This window comes from Trachurus japonicus, chromosome 4 (genome assembly GCF_045865225.1).
Source record: "Trachurus japonicus isolate A0001 chromosome 4, Traja_1.0".
In the NCBI taxonomy this organism is placed as follows: Eukaryota; Metazoa; Chordata; class Actinopteri; order Carangiformes; family Carangidae; genus Trachurus; species Trachurus japonicus.
The window spans coordinates 6583559-6607645 of record NC_140910.1 but is presented as its reverse complement, the minus strand read 5'-3'; the positions used below and the strand labels follow the sequence as shown (position 1 = coordinate 6607645).

General features: G+C 39.1%; 1 protein-coding gene across 1 annotated transcript; it reads left to right on the top strand.

The window, feature by feature from the left end:
* The first annotated feature begins 16143 nt into the window (after nt 1-16143).
* On the top strand, nt 16144-19504 carry LOC146988346 (claudin-18-like). Its single transcript, XM_085773555.1, has 5 exons — nt 16144-16471; nt 18187-18351; nt 18436-18568; nt 18661-18773; nt 19358-19504. Exons 1-5 carry the CDS (start codon nt 16252-16254, stop codon nt 19495-19497), a joined length of 771 nt encoding a protein of 256 aa, XP_085629681.1. The 5' UTR covers nt 16144-16251; the 3' UTR covers nt 19498-19504.
* The last annotated feature ends 4583 nt before the right edge of the window (nt 19505-24087 follow it).

Genomic DNA, 24087 nt, shown 5'->3' with positions numbered 1-24087 from the left:
ATGTACTGTAAAGTGCAGTCAGCTGTGTATAATCAAAACAGAGAGTGGCACTTAGGGGATTGTGACAGCTGCAGCCACTCCTGTTGATATCAAATAAGACCTTCTGAAACCTTTAGGATGAGTTAGCATGAAACAAATTGCTCCTAATTGTCAAGAGGATAAATTGTGACTGTGAGCGTTTGTAATTCTGTCAGCCACCATTCACCCTCCCCCCATCTCCATTCATCTGGGCCCAAGCCCTTTAATTGACAGGGTCTGGACTGGCTGAGTGAATTGGTAATAGAAATAAGGACCCAGTGTGGATATTTTAATCAGCAGTGACTTCTGTACCGGGGCAGAAATGAGCCAGCGCACCACAGAGCGGCGGGCCATCCATCTCCAGAGCCTCAGGTGGAGATGGAAGAGTGGCTTCTCCATAGGATGTGACAGTCACTCAGGGGGGCTAATGGCTCAGCACTCACTACTGATGGTTATTGGGATTTATGCTCCCCATCAAAAACAATAAAGTTACCCCTCTGAATGAAGCGCAGGCAGAGAGATCTTCACCAGGGGAAACAAGAGGTTATTGGACTGCTGGCTATTGCTACCCAGTGGTGAAGTAAACACTGAGCTTTAACCATTGTCTGCTCTGTGGGTGCTGACATGTTGAATTGAATAACTGCACTTATTACTCCATTTTATTTAATTTGACGTAGTTACTGGTTACTTTATTAGGTATATATGCACAAATGTGTGCAATTGATATTGATACTGTATATCAAATATCTTTATTAAAGGTATGTAGCCTACATTTCAATTTATAGATTACAATTATGATAATGTCGAAATTATAATGTAATTTAGAATGGTCTACACCTCAGCCAGCTGCAATGATGCTTATATATTAGTGTATTGGTAAAACAAAAACAAAAAAACAACTCATACTACTCTTGTACTTTTAAGGAATGGTTTGGGAAATATACCCATTTACATTATTATGGTCAGATGACAGGATCAATACCACCTTCTTGTCTGTACATGATATATGAAGCTCCTACCAGGAGCCCGTTATCTTAGCTTAGCACCAAAACTGTAAATGGGTAAACAGCCAGGCTTGCTGCAAAGATTCAAAAACACTGAAATAATGAATTAATAAATGGTATATTTTAATGTGTGGACTGATTTCTAAAACAACTAGAGGGTTGGGGGCTGATGACAAGACTCCAGGATATAACTGCAGCCAAGAAATGTGCAATGAACCACTGGTTAAACTCCTACTATACTTTAACAGACGAGCTGCAGTGTGTTAATTGCTGAGCTTTAGAGCTGCTTTGTAGGTGGATGTTTTACCTTGCTATACAAATTTTAAGTCTCCTGGCTGTAGCATCATATATAATGGAGAGACATTAGAGTTGTATTAATCTTAATTCAGCTGTGGTTGGCTAGTGCTATTTATACTGAGGAATATCTGAGCATGTCTTGTATCCATGTTGCCGGCTCAGTGTTGGTGCAGTGGTGCTGACTGCTAGATGTGTATATGCTAATCATTCACTCCATGTCTGCAGCATTATTACACATGACAGCTGAAGCCTTTGTCCATTTAAAAACACATACTCTAGTAGTTCATAAATAGGCCGACAGGCCTATTTATAAAATTGGACAACAGGGAACAGACCAGAATGCATGTCTATTTATTTAGCTGCAGGATATTTGGCGTGGCCCGCACATGCTAACTTCTACATATTCTAATTTGTCCTTGTCATGTTTATCATTAATCTTTGGCCCTGGTTTGCTTGAGACAAGGTGATTTGTTGAGATGTCCTCTGGGAGGACTAAAGACATTCTCCACTATGATAATGGCATTATGCCAACCTCAGTGAAAATTTGTCATATAAATTATACATTATCAGTAGCTACATGCGTCATATGTTGATATGGCAGTCGTCAGTCTGAGGCAAAACACTCTGAGGTGTCATTTACATTTTCACCCAGTTAGATCATATGTATTCACTTAAAAACATACAGGACTCTCTCATGAAAATGCAAAAAGCATCAAATAATGTACAATTTTGTCAAGATATATACAGGATTACTTTAGCGTTACAAGGGATACATCACCAGGAGTGTGACAACAACAATGTGTTCAGTTTTAAAGGTTGTTGGTATGTAAATTCTATTTCATTAGTTTCCTTTTCATTAATCATTCGCATGACAGACGCATAAACTGTTTTAGGCTGTCGCTTGACAAAACTCATCAATCAAATGAAACCGTACAACACACTTGATATTATTAGGTATTATTCACCATTGTCCCTCAGTGAGTACACTTTCTGAACGTAGTCGGCTCATATATCAATCACATGCATTGTTAACTATTGATTATTTCAACCAGGCGGATTTACTAGATTAAAAAGGAATGATTAATCATGAGAGTTTTTTGTGTTTTCGTCATTTTAATGTGGAGGGTTTTTTAAATAGTTGTGTAATATTTCATAATTAATAATTCATTTCATAAAAAAAAGAAGTGGGAGAAGCGGAGGAGAAGCTGAGGACTGGGTGAATCAGTGGACTTCTAGGCCTCATTTTGGTGCAGTCGAGAAGAAAAGGAAAGTAGAGACGTGCTGCTGGCAGAGATGAATTAGAGCTGTGGAAAAGCACTCAGATACTAGCAGGTGACATTTTTCGCCCTGCCTCTCTGTTCCCTCTCTCTTCCATTTTCTCTCCACCAAAAAAGGGAACAGAGGGTAAAAAGGGTTATATTGTGCAAAATGGGACAAAGTATAAAACATATTCAAAGTAAGTATGAAATTCCCCAACTTCAGAAAGCCATTTAGATCATCCATCCGAGTGACGTAAGGGAAAATAATATACTTGACCCTTTTGTCTGTGCACTTTGAGAAGTTTGTTATAATGGCAAGCCCTGTAATAATTCACTGTACCTCATGTATATTAAGTAGAAATTCACTGGCTTTTATGATAAATTGCCAGGGTAACGCCAGGACACCTCTTTTGCATTTCAATGCGAGAGAGTGTCAGATTCTTATTTCATTACCAGGCGACACATTAGCTGATGGATTTTAATTTTCTTTTTTTTTTTCTCCTGCATGGAGGAATCCACAGAGACCAGATGGAAACAGAAAGGGTTTGAATATGAGGATAGGTGAAAAATTAAATAAATAAATACAAATCAGTGTCAAGCACTTTTATTGCAATTTTGAGACCATCACCAAATAATAATAATAAAAAAGGAGAGTCAGTTCATGATCCTTGCATACCTTTGTGGATTGCCTGTCCAGGGTGTGAAACGATGTATAGCCCCAATATCACTGGTGCAGCTCTCTTGCTGAGTGGACAGAAAATCAAGGTTTAATTCATGTAGTGATAAAAATCTGGATGTGGTTGAATCTAAGACATGCTGAGCAGGGGCAATGTGGAGCAGACGTGAGAGCGTAGCCTTTTCAGAGCGTCACACAGCAGGGTGCTGAGCTGCTCCTCAGCCCTCTCTGCCTTAGCTGCAGAGCTAAAAAACTCTGCTCAGGGATTCTCTCTGCTCGGCTACAGGGAGGGGAGAACAAAACACAGGTGCCAAAAGCAATTATCAAATTACCTAAGCCTTTCTTGCTCCTGTTTAATCTGTTTGTAGCAAATCCAGCAAATAATACATTAGGGTATTAAATGTGGCCCTCTATAGAGGTAATAATAGCTTCAGTGTTCAATGGGGAAAGAAGGAACAAAACTAGGTCAGTGTGAAAACTCTTCTAAAACATAAGTTCTCTTTCAGGTCTTGGCCTTGTTGGGCTCTACAAATACAATTGACTTGACTTGACCAGTAAAGGTCTGCTTTCATAGGCAGGGCTGTAATGTGAATGAGGATGTACATGTAGCAGCAAAGTGGTTTGTTCATGGCAAACATTCACAGAATTCAGAAGTTCACTGCAAACGCCTAATGTCCACATCAACTATAATCAAATGGTCAGTTCAATAGTGTCCTCTCAGATTGTTTAGCTCTAAATCATTTGATTCTTTGAGTATTTTCATTGAGTATCAAAGTTATTACTCTTTTAATCATAAGAGGGGTTTAACCAATTCTGATAGACTACAGTTTGTCTGTGTCTATGAGTATTTCTGTAGATGTTTTTTCTTTCAGTTAAAAAAGTTTGGTAAAAGGTTTCCTGTAGTTTATATGTGATTATTATGATGAAAATATCTAAAGTGTATGACCTGACAAAAAACAGTCATTGAAGTCAAAGTGGCCAAAGTTAAAGTCACTTGAATATTTTTTATAAGAACGTGTAAATTATTTTTCCCCTCATAGGTGACAAGTTGTTTTTAGCATTTCCCATACACACTGTGGATGGACAGAGTGTTTATGACCACCATATACATACACATTTGTAAATCTTGTTTCCAGAACTTACATTTGTCACCATTGTACCAAATCATTTTTCTCCACAAAGAAAATTATTTTGAGAAGATCGCACCAAAAAGTTCATTTTAACAACTCTTCTGGATCTAATGAGTTGATCTTCATTAGCAGAAGGTGTTTGGCCAGTGCTCATGGAACAATTTCCACTTAGAGACTTGGAGATAGAAAGAAAAGAAAGACAGACACATCTGCACAACACTTTGTGACTGACTTCTCCAGGGAACATTTTTTAACCCAGATGAATTAGATTTTTTTTGCTCTCTTAGCACATGACCCAGTGTTTTATATTATATTAACTTTAAGAAACTCTTAATCAGTGATTCAGCAGTTAAACAGAACAGTTATTTGGTGTAAATACTAACCAATAACTAATCATAACATAAGAACTACTTGCAACCTGTTTCAGTTTAGAGATGTGTAAACCTCCACCTATAACCAGGGTAAGTTTGAATTAAAACACAGTTAGGACAATCAGCTCCAGGTGTCTCCATGGATACAGTCTGTCATTTTTAACTGGATGGGACCACTTGGATTGTAGGCCATCCAATTGTATTTAGCTGTTGGGGTTTGGCCTAAACCAGTCCTGTATGTTGAATATCTCCAGCACTGAGAGGGAGCACTGCAGCCTTTCTGCCTCCCACATCTGACTATATTCACACTGAGCGACAACAAGAACCTCTCTCATTTCACATCCAGTCCTCCGTCCGTGGAGCGTCTTCCTACCATCCATTGTCAACGCATTAACCGTAGGCTAACATAAAAGTAATTGGAAACTGATGCGAGCCAAAGCTTCAATTAATGCACCACCAAAGTCCCCGTTCTGTGTAATCGGCAATAATGGTTTCATGTTTGGGAGGGCGTTTGGTCACTCGCATTCAGCACTCACCTCCTGACAGAGACTGTTAAACCCTGCTCAAAATCCCCACTCCACAGTAATCTTCATTTCAGTCATTTTCCCTTTTTCTCCATCTCTGATGACAGCTTCAGTGTCTTCGCATTGCTTGCAGTCAGATCGTGCGCCCGAGTGAACAGGAGGTGTAATTGACTACTGACAACTCAGCGACAGGATTCTTAATTATTACTCTAGGGTATGGTGGCTGGCTGGCCTGGGTTCAGCTCTCTTACTGAGTATGCTAACAGAGTCATTTTCCTCTTCTCTGTGAATATTGAAATGCAGTTTTGTTCGCTGCATTTCCGCGTCGGACCTCAAGACTTTGAATTTACGGGATGATTGCAAATGAAATGCAGGTGCTGTTAGTTTAATACTGCACAGATTTTTACACCAGTGCACTGCGGGCTGTGGAAGTGGGTCCCTGGTACTACAACCGCATCAATAACTGACCCTGTCACTGCTGCTGTAAGCCGGTTTATTTTGAAGATAGTACGGTGTCCTTTGTGGAATCCTTAATATACATTTGATTAGTGACTTTTACTTAAAAATATATAACAGTTTGGCTTCAAACAGGAGACTATATGTTACCCTTTGTTTCCTCTGCCTTTGTGTGTCAATACTTCATCTGCCCTTACAGTGATAAGACATTACACTGAGGCTTCTGCTGCTACTAGTGCTACACAAGAGCATAATTCCTCTGGTCCTTGCCTGTTTGTGTGCCTGCACTGGGCCTGCTCAGTGTGATAGAGCAGAGTAAAGAGGGTGAGCATCGCTTTGTGCTGCAGTCTGTATCTTTTGTGCGGGTGGATATGGAAGAGGGCGTGAAACAATTGGACAAAATGGCCCTAATGTGCTTAAAGAATCTTCTGTCTTTAATCAAAGCTCACACACATGCACCACAAAGGCAGACAGAGCAAACCCAATTCTCCGCTGCTTCTGCCGAGTGACTGTTCCTCTTCTGGCTTCAGCGCTTCTCCTCTCTGTGCTCAAAATCAGGATCAGGTTGGCTTTGTGGGGCTCTTTTCTCAACTGTCATTCTCATAGATTCATTGCCTCATCTCTTAGGGAAGTGACAACAGGGATTTGGCTGTAAGACCAGACAGCAAAGTGTAACTTTGTGTTTGTGTTGTCATGATTGTAGCCCATTGTTTGATTGCTTGATCCACTCAGAAGTCGTATTTATCCAGCCACCTATTCCTCATGTTCATCATTTTCTGAAAAGTAAGTGAAATGAAAAGTAAATACATTTATAATGAATAAAAATAAATAGACACTGGCTAAACCCCCTTTGTACCTTGCAATCAGCAAAACCGTCAAGCTGAAACAGTAGGCTATTCACAGGGTCATAGTATCAGTGATACTTCACTTTTTAAGAGATGTGTTTTTTTTTTCCAGGACCGGAGCCCAAGGTCAAAAGTATAAGGACTGAAAAAAACAAAAAAAGAAACTGCGAAATCTGCGAGCTTGAATTGTTAGCATGTCCAAATTACTGGCTCACTTCTTTCGAAGCCATGGAGCAAAGAGCAAAATATTCAGTTTGACACTGGAAGGGTTATAGATGATGTAAAATAAAAGTTTATGACTTTACAACAACCACATACACGTAACACCATGTTGTATTTCTCTGCTCTGTAAAAATTAGCCCTGAATACTATTGTGGTTTAAGCTACAACAAGCAGTAGGGTAACTCCAGCCACATTAGTCCACTTGGGTTACTCATATTAGACATAATGCTAAATCTATCCTCTAACATTGGAAGTGAAAATATACAGTCAACTGAACTGTTAAAAAAAAAGATCTTAACTCTTTACTTGTAATCAACTAGCTATACCCTACAAGAACTATTTCCAACTACAGATCCACATGGACCAGACTTGTTTAGTCTCACTAGTCTAAGTGCTTTTGCAGAATTCCCATCCCATCATTATAAATTAAGCATGTTCAACCAACTCGCGGAGCTAATTTTAGCTTAATAAAGTAGCTAGCTACTGTACAGATGATTAAAGCCAAAATGATAAACGTTGTCAACATCTGCCTGAGCAGACTCTTTCAAGAAGAATGGGTTTCAAGAATTTTCAGAGGTAAATCTGCCGCAGTTGTCGATGTAAACTTTGTGTGACTGTGGGAGTTCAGAGTTGTGATAGGGTTAGCACAGGAGTAGCGATAGCTAAAGGGGGCTTTAGTGATTGGCCATTTGTGACATTTAGATGTATTCAGGTTTTGTTTATGGATCATGTGGTACAGTTCGTGTGGTTTTAGCGATTACCACTGACATCGAATTTCTTTATTCCCAGTTCTGCCTACCCGGCACAGTTAAAAGATCAAGAGAGTGATCAGAAATGGCAGCTCATGTCATCTGTAATTTGATGATGAAATAGATGGGAATGAAAAGAAAAAAAGGGAGCATACCTGGGAGCGTAAAAAGCATGATGGCTGCTTCATGACCGCTCCTCTTGCCCTTAGTGTAACATTCAGGGGAAGAGTGTCCCTTTGTTATCACCCCCCTCTCCCTGGCAATTATCACAAACTCCACTTCCCCTGCCCTCCGGAGCCCAGAGAACTGAGCGGCCGGAGTGGGAGAATAGCTACATTTATAATTTTTTTCTTCTCTTTCCATAGATTAATTTTCTAGGAAGCCCTGTCACTGCTGTACAGGAAAGCGGAGAGAGAGGAATAGAGTTTAAAAGGGGGAAGATGAGGGGGGCTGTGGGGGGATTGGGGCTACAGTGCACAAGCCTTCTCGCTTTTTCGTTTCCTTTTTTTCCCCCCTTTTTTTTCCTTGACAGATCATTTTCCATGCAGGGGTATCAGGGGGTCTGGCCGATAATTGGCATGCAGATTGCAGCTGATGGCGTCCTGCAACAGAAGAAAAGAACTGGCTAGTTAGAATAATGAGCCAGCCTGCCTGATGGATGGGCGAGGGAGGAGGTCATACAAAATGTTTCAGACACAATTCCTAACCCCCCCCCCTCCCTCCTCCCAACCACATTGCTACCTGCACCTCCCATTTTTATTTTTCTATTTTTCACAAAGCCCTGATATTTCATTATTTCCTCCTCTCTCTACCCTTCTAGGGCAATGAAAGCGTCCCATCTCCCCCTTTCTTCTCCTCTCCCTTTATTTCCGTCTTCTTCCCAGCCCCCTGTGAACGCTCCTCTCCCCTCGCACTGGGAAGAACCGTCTGCATATAGGTGGCGTACAGTGACAGTACAGTTTTGGGTACGCGGAGCCTCTACAATGTCACAACTCATTAGGAGCCTGACACCCTTAAGAGACTCTAGTGTTTTAATTACAGTAAAGGAGTTAATTACTGGCCTCTCAATGGATTTCTGTTTCTCACTCACTGCTAGCGAGGAGAGTCCAAGTTTCAAATACAGGAAGTAGCAGGCATAGTGGAAATCAAACTCTGACATCATTGATGTACTTTTTGGGGAAAACTTTTAATAGGCTTTTAAGGTGGGACAGGAAGGTATTACTTTCATTTTGATTATTTGAATGCATATTATTTTGAAAAAACAACAACTTGGAAACCATTGGAGTAAGGGATATTAACAGTAACATCACATTTATGCATTTTTTTTAATGAAAAAAGAAAGAAAAAGCTGGGTGGAGATATAACACAATTCTCTCTGAGTGAGGTTTGCATTCTACTGTGAATTCCCTTTATCCTTGCAGCTTCACAGATAATTAACCTAGACTGTCATTTTACTCTGTGTATCACCGTGCTTTTGATCTGCCATCCAGATCAGGTAAACAGAGGAATTACAGTAGCAAGTACCTTGTTGTACACAGGAGGATCAAACATCTACAGCGTTTTGTTACCACCACGTTCATTTTATTTTTGCATGTCTGCTATGAGTTGTATGTAGTGCAGATATTAGAAAACTATTACTAAACCACCAGTAATTTGTATCAAAGTCTCATTGCATAAGTACATTTAATGAAGCACTTGACTTAAGTACAGTTTTGAGGTACTTCCACCTCATGCTTCTTTATACTTTGTCAGTTACTTGACTTAATTAAGATTTTACTTTCTTACATACAAAACACGATGCATTGTTATGGAGGACTCACTGGCCTAAATATGACTAAAAATGACTGATAAATAAAATGGGTAAATGGGTAATATTAGCATCACCTGCCACGATACAACAGTGAAATGCATCACACACATTATTGACAATAATCCAGTAGTTTCACATCTATAACAATCTATGATAATGTAATGTATTTTCAGTATGTCATCTTGCTGCTGATGCCACATAATGAGTAGCTCTCCCACCAATGCAGATAACGGGTTGTTTATCTCTCAGATGTTTAGCTTCCATATTGTCTATTTTTTTTTATTTGCAGTGTTTGGAGTTATTTAAGGGCATGACCATCTTAATTATAACAATTATAATAAAATATAATATAGAATAAGGAAATGGCCAATAATAAGTGTCTTGCACTGTCTATGACCATGGACTGTACCACAAGTCCATGGTCCTCTGTCACCTTCCTCTGGCAGTTTGGCTGATCACAGGCTGCAGCTTGTTTGAAACTGAGCAACTCTCTGGTTCATCATGCTGCATTATAAGCTCTGTTTTATGGAAATAAAATAGGAAAGATGATTATTTTTTGCCCAAATTCCTCACGAAATACTTACTGTGCAGATACAATGCAGTGAAAATGCTGTTAAGAAAAAAACAGATGTTACAAGATGATGCATTTTACACCTGAATGTCAGTTCCACTCAGTTTAATTTGATTTGATAAAAGTTTACTTTTCTCTTCAAGGACAGTTGTGTACAGCAGCTCACTGTCAAAGTAAAAATGAACACACTGTACATGAGACAAGAAAAAAAGTGTAAATCATAAAATAAAATGGAATAAATTCAAAGTTTTACAACAATGTGAATAATACACGAATGAACAGCTGCATGGCCTTTGTGCGTGGGAAGATACTGTCCACCCTCATCTTCAGATATCAGATATTTTTAATATGAATACCAACTACCAAGTGTCTCTGTGTTACTTTTATAGTGTGAATATACAATATGAAACTGGGACACAGCCACGGATTGGTCCATTCATATTGATTTCTAAATGCTTTGTGGTTGGTTGCTAGAGAAAGATGAGTACGCTGGAAACCTGTAAAATAAAGGAGAGTGATGGAAATAATAAAAATGCTGTGATGGCCAGCAAGATCACAGGAAGAGTGTCATTCTCTCATTAACATCATCACTGATGCCTTTAACATGAGTAGATGTACTATTTTGGAAGAAGGGAACCAAAAAAAAAAGTTTCATGCTGGAAAGAGCAAACATCTTGTCAATGTTTGATCAAGTTCTGTAGCGGCGGCAGCAGCAGCAGCTCTCACAGCAGCTCTGCAAGCTTAATCTCACTTGCACCCTCATCAACACGACACAGAAGGGAACAAATTCACTGTTTCATCCTCATTCTTCCAGGCACGCTAAGGAGCTGTATACAGTACACACCAGATCAAAGCCTTAATTGAAAAATAATTATAGGTACTTAATCATAGAAAGCACTGGGCTAATTGAAGTGAAAACAAGGAGGCAAACGCAGACCCTCAGAATCGTGGCAGAAAGAGGATATTGTAAAAGCTTCTTCTTCAATCCCCATTGTCTTCCAGATTAAATAGGAGAGGGCTATTAGCAGAGTTAATTGGCTCTCTAATTTAGATCTCGCCCCACTGAAAGCATAACGGATGCGAGCCTGTCGACCAATGATGTGTGCACTCTGTCACACTGTCCTGCTGGACTGTGATTGGTTAATTGCTCAGGGATTTTTGAAGTTTTCTCTCATTCTTCAAATGTAACAGATTTGGGGGGCTGGGGGGTTGTGTTCGTCTCCCTGGCTGCCCAGGTAGCATTCATTGTTTGGTGGCTCGAAGTGGGTGAGAGTGGGAACTCATGTGACTCACTTGCCACAACTGGATCACTCAAGTCTGCCTTCTGGCTCACATTGAATCAGTTCTTCTTCTTTCTTTCTTTTTTTTTGTATTCAGCCCAATGTTGTTAATTCAAACCGTTCTCTGGCATGTGCAACCTTATTCATGGGAGCAAACATGTTTTGAAATCCTGATCGTCCTCCTTCTGACCTGTTCATATTTAGCATGCGTTCTTGATGCTGTCAGAGAAGCAGCACATCCTCCCCAGGCCTCGTCAGGCCTCCTTACCCCGCCAAGTCCTTCTCCCAGCCGTGGCAGCTGCCCCTGTTCTCTGCACTCACTCTGCCCTCTAGTGTCAGCCAGCCCACAGTGAACCGATTGCTGAATAAAAATCCATTTAGGCTCCCAAACGGTGGACGAAAGTAAAGGGGGCATTTTTCTACCATTTCTACCAGCCTTTCATCATTTCAGCACATCTCTTTCTAGTGTTTTCTTATTGTAGCCTGAGTGATAATGGAGCTCTTGACTGGAGTTCAAAATAGAAGCTGGTGTTGAAATTTTTCTTTCAAGGTCTGTCACCCAAACTTTTTTTCTTTTTTCTTTTTTCGTAACCAAAGTCACTAAACATGACAGCCCATTATGCTCAGTGCTACATGGCATTCTGACTGTGGGACTACATCAGGAAAGACTCAATTATATACATTATCTTTTGTTTTCTACTGAAGTTACTGTAAAGCTCTTTTCATCAGTACTCTCAGCCATGACAGCTGCAGGGATGGCTGTGTAGCTGTCATTTCATCCACCACTACTGAAAAAATATCAACAACATGCAGGATGGATTGCCATGAAATTAGCTACACACATTCATCTCCTGACCATTCATCTCACCTCCTTTTCATCTAGCCTCACAGAGCCGCTAGCATGGTTGCAGACTCTTATGTTGTTACATTAAAAATGGGCAAAATGACCTTGTATACTGCAAAAGTGGTTGCCTGTAGTGTCAAACCCACACATAATTATTACCTGACTCTGCTGTTCCCCTCTGCTCTACAGGGGGTTGAACATCTTTTCACTCAACGTGTTGATGTTATAGTGTGTGCTACTGCACCTGCCCAGCTCTGAGCTGCATGCAGACACACACTGTAGTGACTTAGCTGGTGAACACATCATTTAGCGCATTTAGTAGCAGAAGTGTGAGATATACCTGCAAGACTTTAGAAAGACTGCTGTGACCTGCAGGGTGAGGGTTACACACAAACAATCCAGATATCACTGTCTCATGGAAGATGCAAGCCAATAGTTCACTCACATTCTGTTTGAACATAAATCCCACTGCAGGTCTAAAACATGAAGTATTACTGAAAGCCTCTAAATGTACTGTAAACATGCTAGCAGATTAGCCCACAAGCACTACTGTTAGCCTAGCTACTGTGCCTGGTCAATCATGTGACCCTCCACTTACAGGTCATACCACTTTGACAAAGTCATGTCAATAGGTGACTGTTTCCTAACATGATTCCCAAGATTTCTTAGCCACATTTCATTTTTTTGTTCAAGTTTGGGAGGGCAGCTACAGTGTGCCCTACACCCACACACACATGGTTTAACAGACTCACTTTGCAATGACTCTGTACAAATACATCACCAATGAAGAAACTGTGAGAAGAGTGAATGACGGAAGCATGTTTTCTCTTTTCGTCTTTACTGTTTTAACAATTCAGTTCTCTACTGGCACCGGCTACAAGACGCATCTAATTCAATTTCAAATTATTCTTTCAAATAGATCTTCAATGTCAGAAAAGCAAATAAATGATAACTTTGACTATTTGATTTGTTTTTATGGGCTCTCTCCCTCATGCTTTTAATAGTACAGATGCACTGTTGCAGCATTACGCATAAACTGGCATGGTAACATCATAAATTTTGTACCGATGATCAATTAATCTCGCTCTGAACTTTAGGTAGATCATGTCTATAAAGTTAAAAAATAAAAAATAATAATAATCAAACCATAAGTGTTTTTAATGGATTTCACTTTTACATTTCCTCATCATTCAGACACTTTTGTTGGTTTTGGATGAATTGTAACTCCCAGCACAAGATGAGTCCTTATAGAATCTTATCCTTGCAGCTACTTGGCCTTTACAGTACATTTGTGTGAAGTGGCTTCTGTTTTCATGTGTATTTCTATGGGCAGCTCATGATAAGTAAACAGTCGCTCCTACAGATGCTGAAAAAGTTGTTTGCTTAAGGTTCAGCCTGCTGAGCGACAAATGGCTTTACCTAGCAGGCGGCAAAAATCATTAGCGTGGCGTGTAGCAGCAGGCTACTGTTATTTACTGACAGTGATTCTGTGTGAGTGTGTGGGATATGCTTTCTTGGGTGTGTCAGTTGAGCTGATTTCACAATACTTTTATCAGTGATTTACTGCACAGAGGGTGACCTGCAGGGCCAAGTCTTTCTCTAGACATATTTATTTAACCCTATTTGCCATTTGTCTTTAGCTTATGTGGATTTTACTCATAATAGCATGATTTACTGTGTTATTTTTCAGGGATCGCACTGATGTGAATGCTGTAACTCTGATAACAAAATTGAGTAGAGATTGTGGTTACTTTTAATATACAGTACCAGGCCTATAATTTTCACATCATTCTCAAATTAGGAAAAAAATCATTTAGTAATTAGTTAATAAGATAATTAATCTATGCCTGCTAATGATTCTCTTACTCCACGCTGCAGAACGCTGTGTGAATGTATATGGACAAGATATCCCTTGGGACACTTGACATTGATTCTTAAGTTAAGCAAAGGTACAATTAAATGTGCTTCAAATAATGTGTGAATATTCTCCAGTACAAGTTGTGTTGTGCACACTGAACAAGGCTCCAGCCCAGTTTCAATTCCGTCCCGGTGTCCCAAACGTTCTCGTCTACATATCAGCAACAGTCAAATTGGTTTCAGTTCATTACAATCATATCAGTATTTACTTTTTCCTGACTGGCTGCTGGTGCCACAACGATACAGAGCACCCACCCCGACAACAATGTCACCCAGTATCGTTCAACACCACCTGGCCAAGGCATCGAGCAATATTTAAACTCTAAATATGAAACATCTAAAATGATTTAAAACATTTTTTTTTTTTACAAATTTAAAACAAGGTTTTGTGCAGAATTACACTTAATAATTCAAAAACTCATGAAGTACATAAGATTGCAAGTACAAGCATTCTTATTTAATATATCACGAAAGCCTGTTTCTGTATCTTTAAAAAAAATAACAGCCAACAATGTGAATGTTGAGTGTTACAGTTGTGACAGACAACAATTACTGTATCAGCAGGAAGTGGGAGAGCACATTTACATCTCCCAGTATCCTCCCTGGTATTGACACAAATCAACCACTATGTTCAGGCCTTACTCCATTAAAAAGGAGCAAGATGCTGTTAACAGAGCACAATGTTAAGATAATATACAGTATGATATAATGACCACTTACGTAACAAATAAAAACACCGCCTTAGAGGCTGCTTGATAAGAGCCTTAGAATGAGCATGGGTGCAGATCCCGAGGGGGACGGGGGGGACATGTCCCCCCCAATTTCTGAAAAACATTAATTGTCCCCCCCAATAAAAATACCCCAAATTATTCAGAATTGAACAAATGTATTTTCAGACTTCACATTTAAGATTCACATCTAAAAAGAAATGATTGAAATGGTGAAACAAATAATGTTTGACAAATGTATTTCTGACTCCATATTCCATCTCTGGTCTCTGGTCTCCTTCACTACGATGCTTTAAAAAAAATGACCTCCCCAATCTTAGGGCTTCATATTTTGATATTCATCCATATCAATTAATCATGCATAAAGTTCCATACACTGGGAGAAAAAGAAGATGGGGAGAAGAATTGGGGATCTGGGAGGGTCGGATGGAGGCGAAAGATAAGAACGTGAGCAGATATTATATGTCTGAGACCCTTAAAATTATGATTCACTAATATAACAGCAGTGATACGCGCTGTTGGCTGTTTAGGACAAATAAACAAGAAAGGTAAGCACAATAAATGATTCACTGTGCAGTACTTTTTGAATGACAGGACTCCACCAAACATACTCTATCTGTCCTGTGCTTCTAGTCCAGTGTGTTTATTTATAACTTTAAAAGTCTGCTTTGAGTTTTCATGCACCAGTCAGCAACAAACTGGAGATCAACATGTCACTGCAGATGGATAATTAAAGACAAAGATCTCAAACCACCTCACCTCAGTGTTTCAGATGATTTCAGAGAACTGTCTTCTTTTGACGTTATTGTAACTAAGGGAACTCAATGATCTTTGAGACTTGAATCAATAAATGGAATAATGAACTTTTGTTTGTAAAAAGGACACCTGTGTTGTGCTTCATAGTCTCTGAAAACATATTTTCTCCATCAGGTTCATACATATAACCCACATGAACACAAACCTTTCATCCACATTACAACAACTTTGGTAAATTAATCACAGACATTTCTGTCTGTGTCTGCGTGGCCCCGTCTGTCCTCTTCTCACTGTTGGACAGACTTTTGATTCATCTTTCTTTGTTGTGTCTGAATCAAATTCTGATGACGGTTGGTGATTTGATTGCTCATGATGCCAACTCAACTGTTGATAAGTCTTTGTCAATATGTATGTAAATCTGTCCACATAGCAGCTGAATAATTACTGTAGCAGGGATAGAGAGGTGTCGTCCTGAAGGTCATGCTGCTGGCTGTAGTTTGATGTGGCCAACTCCACTAAAGTGACTCTATGTGATGGTCAGTTGTGTGGCGTACCACGTAATGCGCATGTTACCAACCAGCATTAGCAACATTAATCATACACTACTGATACTGATACGCTCCACCCAGCCTCTTGTGTACATGAGTGTGTGCAAACCAACAGGGTCATTGGTGAAGTCCTTCATGACTTCAGACCTGCTGATTTCACACTCAAACACAACCTTAGCGCCGAGAGACACTTTTTTGTCTCTAAATCCACAGTCCTAGACGGTTTTTGACAGTAAAGACAGCATCATGGCCGCCACTCTCTGTCAGGTGCTCGGCTTCCTCCTGAGTTTGTTAGGGGCGGCGGGAATAATCGCTTCGACGGGGATGGACCAGTGGTCGACAGAGGACCTCTTCGACAACCCTGTGACGTCCGTGTACTCGTACTCAGGCCTGTGGAGGTCGTGTGTCCGTCAGAGCTCCGGCTTCACCGAGTGCCGACCTTACTTCACCATCCTGGGACTGCCAGGTAAGCTATGTTTGGTCATTATGAGATATGCAAGCAGCATATAGAAAGAAAGAAAAAGACTTTAGCTACCGTAATTTGTTGGACTGAGCAGCAAGAAAACCTCCAGAAAATAAGAGTTTTAGTTTCTTGTTTGGGTTATGCTTGAATATAGGTTAAGTATTGGTGCTATAATAAACAAAAGGAGCTTATCGAGTTGTCACTGGCCAACAACTAATGAATGGAGATTAAAAGAAATACATCAAACATTTTTGGTCAGTGTTTCCACATAGAGAAATAATGAGGAAATAACAGACCACACCCTCTGTGACGAAAGGGGAGAAACTCTCATCAACACTGTTCCCCGAAACTGGGACAAAGACTCGTGAAAATTTTAGGTAAACATTTGATAAGACCTGTTCCTTGTTGGAGCATACATAACGATCAGCAGCAGCACTGACGCTGCCATTTCAGGACTCCATGACATTAGTGGTAACTTTGTTTGAGAGGGACAATCTAAAATGGCCGTCTCGATGATTCAGTTAATAGGATTCATGGTGTCTGCGTTGGGGCAATTTTTAATATCGGCAGCGACAGCCATGGACATGTGGAGCTTACAGGACCGATCTCTTACAGTTGTAACAAATGTTTACACCTTTGCTGGGCTGTGGAACTCCTGTGTAGGGACAGCGTATGGTACAACACAGTGCAGGCCTTATTTTACCATACTAGGACTGCCAGGTAAGAGAATTACACTTACAGGGGAGGGAGAAAAAAAAGACGTTTATCGAATATTTCTCCACCAGGTTGGATTAGGAGAACATTTTCCAAAGGACCTTGGAAGGTACTTAAGAATATTTGGAAGGTTTTAGGGCAGATTTTCTCCATTTCCCCCACTGCATAAAAATGCAATCGACTGCAGAAAAGATGGTGTCTCTCGGGAATCAAATGGAAATTTGATGAAACATCCAAAGCTTAGCTGAGCAAGCACAAGCTTTACCAGAGTGTCACACAATGTAAAGTACATTTCCACACTCTGTACTTAACAGCTGAATGTAGTGTAGAGCACATTGTATATAAGGTTTTAAAGGATTAAGACTAGAATAATACAGGTACAATATCTCTGGCCATGGAAAGATGGCATTTAGGTCACTATTTTATATTATGTACTGCTACGAGTTATAATTTTACATCACCGCTGCTGAAAAATCGTAATTGCAAATGTTCTTTTTTTCTTGGTTTACCATTTACACTCTAATTGAAAGGGAATGCCATGAGTGTTGAGCTGTCTAAACCTCTTTTCAAAAAGCATATTATGTTCAGTAAAACTATTATTTGTCAATGCTGGAAAACATGTAAGGCGGCAGTCACAAGTAGTTTATTTCAATGACCTTTTAGCATTATCCTGATGTAATTTACCTTCACCTTGCCCCTCCTGTATATATGAACATTTGTCAGGATTTATTCACGTTGTTGAATGTCAGTTCAAATAGTGTGTTATATATTGCCCATTGGCAGTAGTAGTAGAAACATTTAGATGATTTAATTTGACGAAAAGAAGAAATAACTGTTTTTTTTCTCCGTTTGTTCCTGTGTAATCAGTATTTTTATTTTATATCTTGTACAGGTGAATGTAATGTAAGCTGCTTTTTATCCTTTTGGGTAGTTTCATCCACAAAAAGTCATATTTTATTAGTCAAAGAAGAGAGAGTTTATGCCTATCCCATCTTTACTTTCAGCTCTGCTCCAAGCCGTACGAGCCTTGATGATTGTTGGTATCGTGCTTGGAGCCATCGGATGTCTCATCGCCATATTTGCACTGAAGTGCTTGAAAATGGGCAACATGGAGGACAACATCAAAGCCACGATGACTCTGTCGGCCGGGATCTTGTTTCTTCTTGCAGGTGTTGTAATGCTTTCTTCACGATGCCAGCCTCTGTTATTGCAGTTAAACAATTTTGCCCTAACTTCGTGATGTTAAATTCTAGGTGTGTGTGGCATTGCTGGGGTGTCAGCTTTTGCCAACCTGATTGTGCAAAGTTTTCGGTTCTCTGCGTTCGCCGATGGTGGGTTAGGAGGAGGAATCAGTGTTGGTGGACTCACAGGATCTCTGGCTCCAAGGTAAAAATTACAACTTGTACAGTAGTTAAGATGGATGTATACTGTAATGTTTTGGCTTAGTCATTTTTACCACAATTATCAACCTCCTTCAGGTATACTTTTGGCCCGGCTCTTTTTGTGGGCTGGATCGGTGGAGCTATCTTGGTCGTTGGAGGCGTCATGATGTGTCTCGCCTGCCGTGGAATGGCTTCAGATGGGAAGCAACAACGGTATGTTCACCCACTCATACAGGGTTTCTGTGATTTCAAGTGACTTTTAACTGGACTCGAGGAAAATGCGGAAACTGATGACCATTCTCTCCTGTATAGCAAAGTGACAAAAAAGAAAAATCTACAGGCTCAATATAAATGTCTACCAGGCAGCCACAACAAAATATTGTGCTAGAGCAAATTGTATATTTAAAAGACAGCACTGAAAGAAATCTGACAAAGCTGGGCAACAATATAACACTGCTGGATATATATTTTTATTCTTCATCAGTAGTAGTAAAATCCACACACACATGCTCAGCAAAATGTAAATGATGGCGTCTGTATTTTTCCCTGCATACGTAATGCAGAGTTGCAAATGCTTACATGGCTGTTTGCAAAACAATAAACAACAGATCCTTATATTTCTCTCCTGGTCATGTTCTGTCTGACTTTAACATTCACATATCGATGGAATGACCACATACAGTATGAGGAGACTGGAGCTGTTGCGAGTCTGAGTGTTATAATTTATTCCAGAAGCTACAAAGTTTCCCAACTCTGCTCTTTATCTTTGCTCTTTTCTGTCTTTTATTTGAAAGGTACGATGGGATGGCCTATAAAGCTGCCTCTCAACACATCTACAAGGCAGAGACCAGACCACATCCAGCCTATAATGATTCCTACAAGGCTCACAGTGTGGATGGAAGGCAGTCCAACCAGAGATTTGACTATGTGTAGAGTCATGTTACCTCTTTTTGTATTCTGCAGCTCCTTAAAGGTCCATGAGTTTCTCTTGTTTGAATTTATTAAAAGGATAGCCCCTTGAGATGTAGCATCTCATTTTCAAGGGGGGCCCTTGTTGTTTTGTCTGCATTAAAGGGGAAGGCTATTTTTTTTTTATTCCTGGGTTATTTGATGTAATAGAACTGTCTAAAACTGAAGGTGATTTTTAAAAAATATATATTTTTTAGAAGCATTATATAATCCTAATTAACAAATGTCATTTTGTCATATGTGTTGTCATTTTTTTTCTTGTGTCAAATTAAAACAATAACAAACTACGTAGTTTGTCCAAGGCAACATTTTACCACCAAAATTAGAGCCTGGAGCTGGTTGTAGAGCCCAGCCCATCGTATTGTAATGTAAGAATCACTAAATTATACAAGATAACACAACACAAACCTTTTCTTATGTTGTTGTAACACCCAGTACCTGCCAGTTGAAAGAACTAGAAGTAACATTACTTTGCTAATATATTGACTACATGTTTAGCATGGAGAGCAAAAGCTTTTATAAATGGTTGATATATCTTACAGGAAAGATATTTAATAAAACTATTTCAACTGATTTTTCATCTCTCAAATTACATCAAATAATGCTAACATCATTAGCCTTAATATCAATAATACGTTTTTCTCCATATATCTCACCATGTATAAAAAATAAAGTTATACCTTCATTAATAATGACTTTCTTGATTAACGTACAGCTAAACCAATTTTTAAAAATTTTCTTTTTACAACAAACAGGTCGTCAATCTCTTTAATTAAAGGTGCTACTTATAATTATTACCCACAGATTTATATCTTACTATACTTTATTAGTCTTTATCACACAATTGCTATTACACTTACTGGTACACTTACTTACTTACTATATCAAACATATTGTCACTAAAACACACTTGTATTTTTACGTCGTTAGCATGTGCCGTATTTATGTAGCATTGACTTTTGCAGAACATAACTAGAACATTTAACATAATTTAATGCTGCAAATTTAAAGAAGATGTAAACAAACTAATTTCCATGAAGAAGCTATTTCGGTTTTTGCATATACTGCCATGCAAACAATGATCAAATCACCTGAAACAAACAGCCGTATTGATGATTGTGTTGTTGTTTATCCTATTACTGTTATCAAGAAAATGCAGTGGTCATCAGTTTATCCTTGGTAGTTACGTGTTATCTCCAGGCCTCCAGCACCATACGATAAATAAAATAATACTCACATTGTTTCATGGTAATTGAATACAACAAATGGTTCCCTTCAGAAAGACACTGCATCTTTGATGTGAGCTTTGTTCACTGGTCAGACACTGTGCTCTGTATGTACCACACTGGTCTTTGATACTAACACAGTTTCCCTTTCTCCTCTGGGATTTGTCTTAATTTCCCAGGGAACATGCAGAGTAGGGTTTAGATGATTTGCATGAAATCACATTTCCTGATAAAACAATTAATGAAACTAATGAGTGGGTAGTAATATTTAATCACACTAAAAGAGAGTCATTAATTGACTCATGAAGTGAAATAAAGTAATGGCTCTGCATTAAGAAAATATAACAAAAATCAGCTGCTTGACTCATGAACTGAGAGGTCTGGTGAGGGCAGGTGGCAGTGAATCCAGCACTTTTGTAAAGGACTCCTGTAAATATCGGTCCTTTAGATCCTATTACAGATTACGGAAAATCTAATATGATATTACATATACGTAACAAATTGTCACTGCTCTTGTGGGAACAAGCTATTCTACATTCAACAATAAGGAAGTGTTTAGATATTAGAGAATTTTACTAATGAATTACTGGCTAAAGAAAGAAGGTTAGAGAGAACATTTAAAGTGCATGATAATACAGTATGTATGGAAATAATGTTTTTTGAGAACAGATTACCACCAAGGCCTAAACTCAGGACCATACTTCTCAGATTTTGTAGACATGATTAAACCAGAGTTTGTCGAAATTTTCATTCCTGCTTACTTGGATAAAACAGCACTTTGTCTTGATGAGGTTAAACAAACTGCTGTTTCATCCTTGAATCTCTGGCACCACCTACTGGCTCAGTCACAGCTTTGTTGAGGCTGTGTGAGCATGGTGAAGCAGATGTCCTTCTGCATCTTTACATTGCCTTCCTTTTCCCAGACTGCTACATCCACCATGTTTGGTGCTTGCTTACTTTTTGGTGTCCTGCTAATCGCCACTATTAGCTCCATCTAATCAGATGCAAAATGTCTGCACAAAGTTGTTGGAATTTGTTATGAGATAAAATTGCAGAACATGAGTCAAAGTGCAGAAATTAGAATTAATTTTTTTAGTTATGTTTTGCACGGGATCATGTATAATGTCATCATTTGATATTGGTTAGTTTGAAGCAAATTTAAGGATGCTCCTGATTGGTAGCAAACAAAAAACTGGGGTGATAGACCCTTTTATTTTTCTACAAACTGTATTACTCTGACACAGATGTGCAGTTTTTAACAAATCACATCCCAACACGTTGTCCCTTTGACTGTAAGATCACAGTGTCCAGTTTGCTATGTTTTTACACCACATTTAATTTCCAGCACTTCCAATGCTGAGTTGATTGTTGCGGTTTATTACTTTTGCTTCAGCTCCTGCATTATCCTCAATAGCAAACAATCAGGTCTTAGCAACAGCACGAGACAAGCTGTAGTGACGCAGGATAAAAGTGGAGCTCCAGTTACAGTTATTGCTGTCAATGACAGACAAGAGCAGTGTTCCAGCTGAGGTAGCACAAACCCTGAAGGCAAGTGGTGAAACAATGGAGCTGGGCACATGTGGGTGGAGGCTGAGACATGCCACATCAAGCTTAATCTCCTCATTAACAATAAACATGTTGAAACAAATACAGGAAGAAAAAAAAAACTATATTACGGTAATACCGTTGTGTATGGATAATATTGTTTTGATAACACTTTACTTTACGCCTATCTCTGTAACGTATACCCATACTTATAATGAGTTATAATGCAGTTATAGCACTGTAAAACTATAGTTAATCACTCATAAATGATCATAATGCTTTATAACAATAATCATAACACACTATAAAGCATTTTATCATGACTTATAAGGTCAGGTATTATGATACGTTATAATTGTTAGTAACTTGACAAGTTACTAACAATTATAAGTTAAGCTGACAATGCCCACATCGATAATGCATTATAAATATAGTTATAATGTGTTATAATTGGCTTATATGTGTATAACTATCATTATAAACACTCATAAATTACCATAATCTGTATAACAATAAGCATAACACATCATAGAGCATTTTATAATGGCTTATAAGGTCAAGTATTATAATAGAGTTATAACTGCTTGATGATGTGTACCCGGTAGGTGATGAGGGCAGAGGAGGAACATGACCGGTGAAAGATCTAATGTATATCCATTGAGACAGTCCTGTGTTTAAGGATCTAAGCCAGTTTAGTGCAAACCCCTTAATACAGACTGTTCGAATTGGAAGTGGTGGGTTGATTTCTACGATTTCAATCTAAAGTTTAAATGTTTTGTCTGAAGTGCTCCACTTTTGTGATCAGCAACGTTTCATGAAGGACAACAAGTTCTCATCCACAAAATCACTTCCCTCTGCACAAATAATTTATAAACTTACGGAAGACATAGAAGCTGCTCAGAAACAAATTAACAGACTGACACAGCCTGCCAGCATTGTGCCTGAAACATCAACAGGTGTTGAGTTTACTGAGGGTTACGCACTGAATAGGTCCGGCTAAAGAAGGAGAACTTTTAAGGAATGACACAGTTGAGTTAAAAAAGATCCCTAAAAGGCATGAAAAGGAAACTCAAACTTGAGCATGTGGCAAGACAATGAGAATACACAAATGTCTGAGGTTGGAAAGAAATGAGGACAGGCCCAGACTGACGAGGAAGAATTACGGGAGAAACTGAATGGCATCAAGTGAAAGCCACTGATTATGAGGGCATTTTGCGATGTTCTGTTTAATGGTAGGCTACAGTATCCCCCATCCTCTCAAATATGAGCAGAAATGATCTGAAAGCCAGGTTCCTGTAGCAGGCAGAAGTTATGGTTACCACATACATCTGCAATTTAGTGAGTTATCTAATTCACATCCCTCCTCACACTGGATGAGGAAGTGGATTTATTTGCTTCTACCACACCTGTTTTCACTGAGCTTCTCTTTGACCTTTGAGGCTGATTAGCTTCATTATAAGGTGAATGCCTCAACACGCCATTATATGAGTAACAGTAGTTCCTTTCACATGATTATCAGCCAGGTTTCTGTGAAATGTTGTCCCGGAACATTAAACTGCTCGGTCTTAATATGTTTCTTTCACAGTAATATCAGCTTGATTTTGTTCATCAAGAACACACAGTCTAATATTTTTTATTGGCTATATCATATGCAAATGTACATAGGACATCATCAGATGACCCTGAAACTAAACTTATAATACAGGTAGATTCAGTGCTTTGAATGTTTAACTAACTGATGGCCATGCTGTATTTCAAATGAATTAACAATGTCACTTATTCA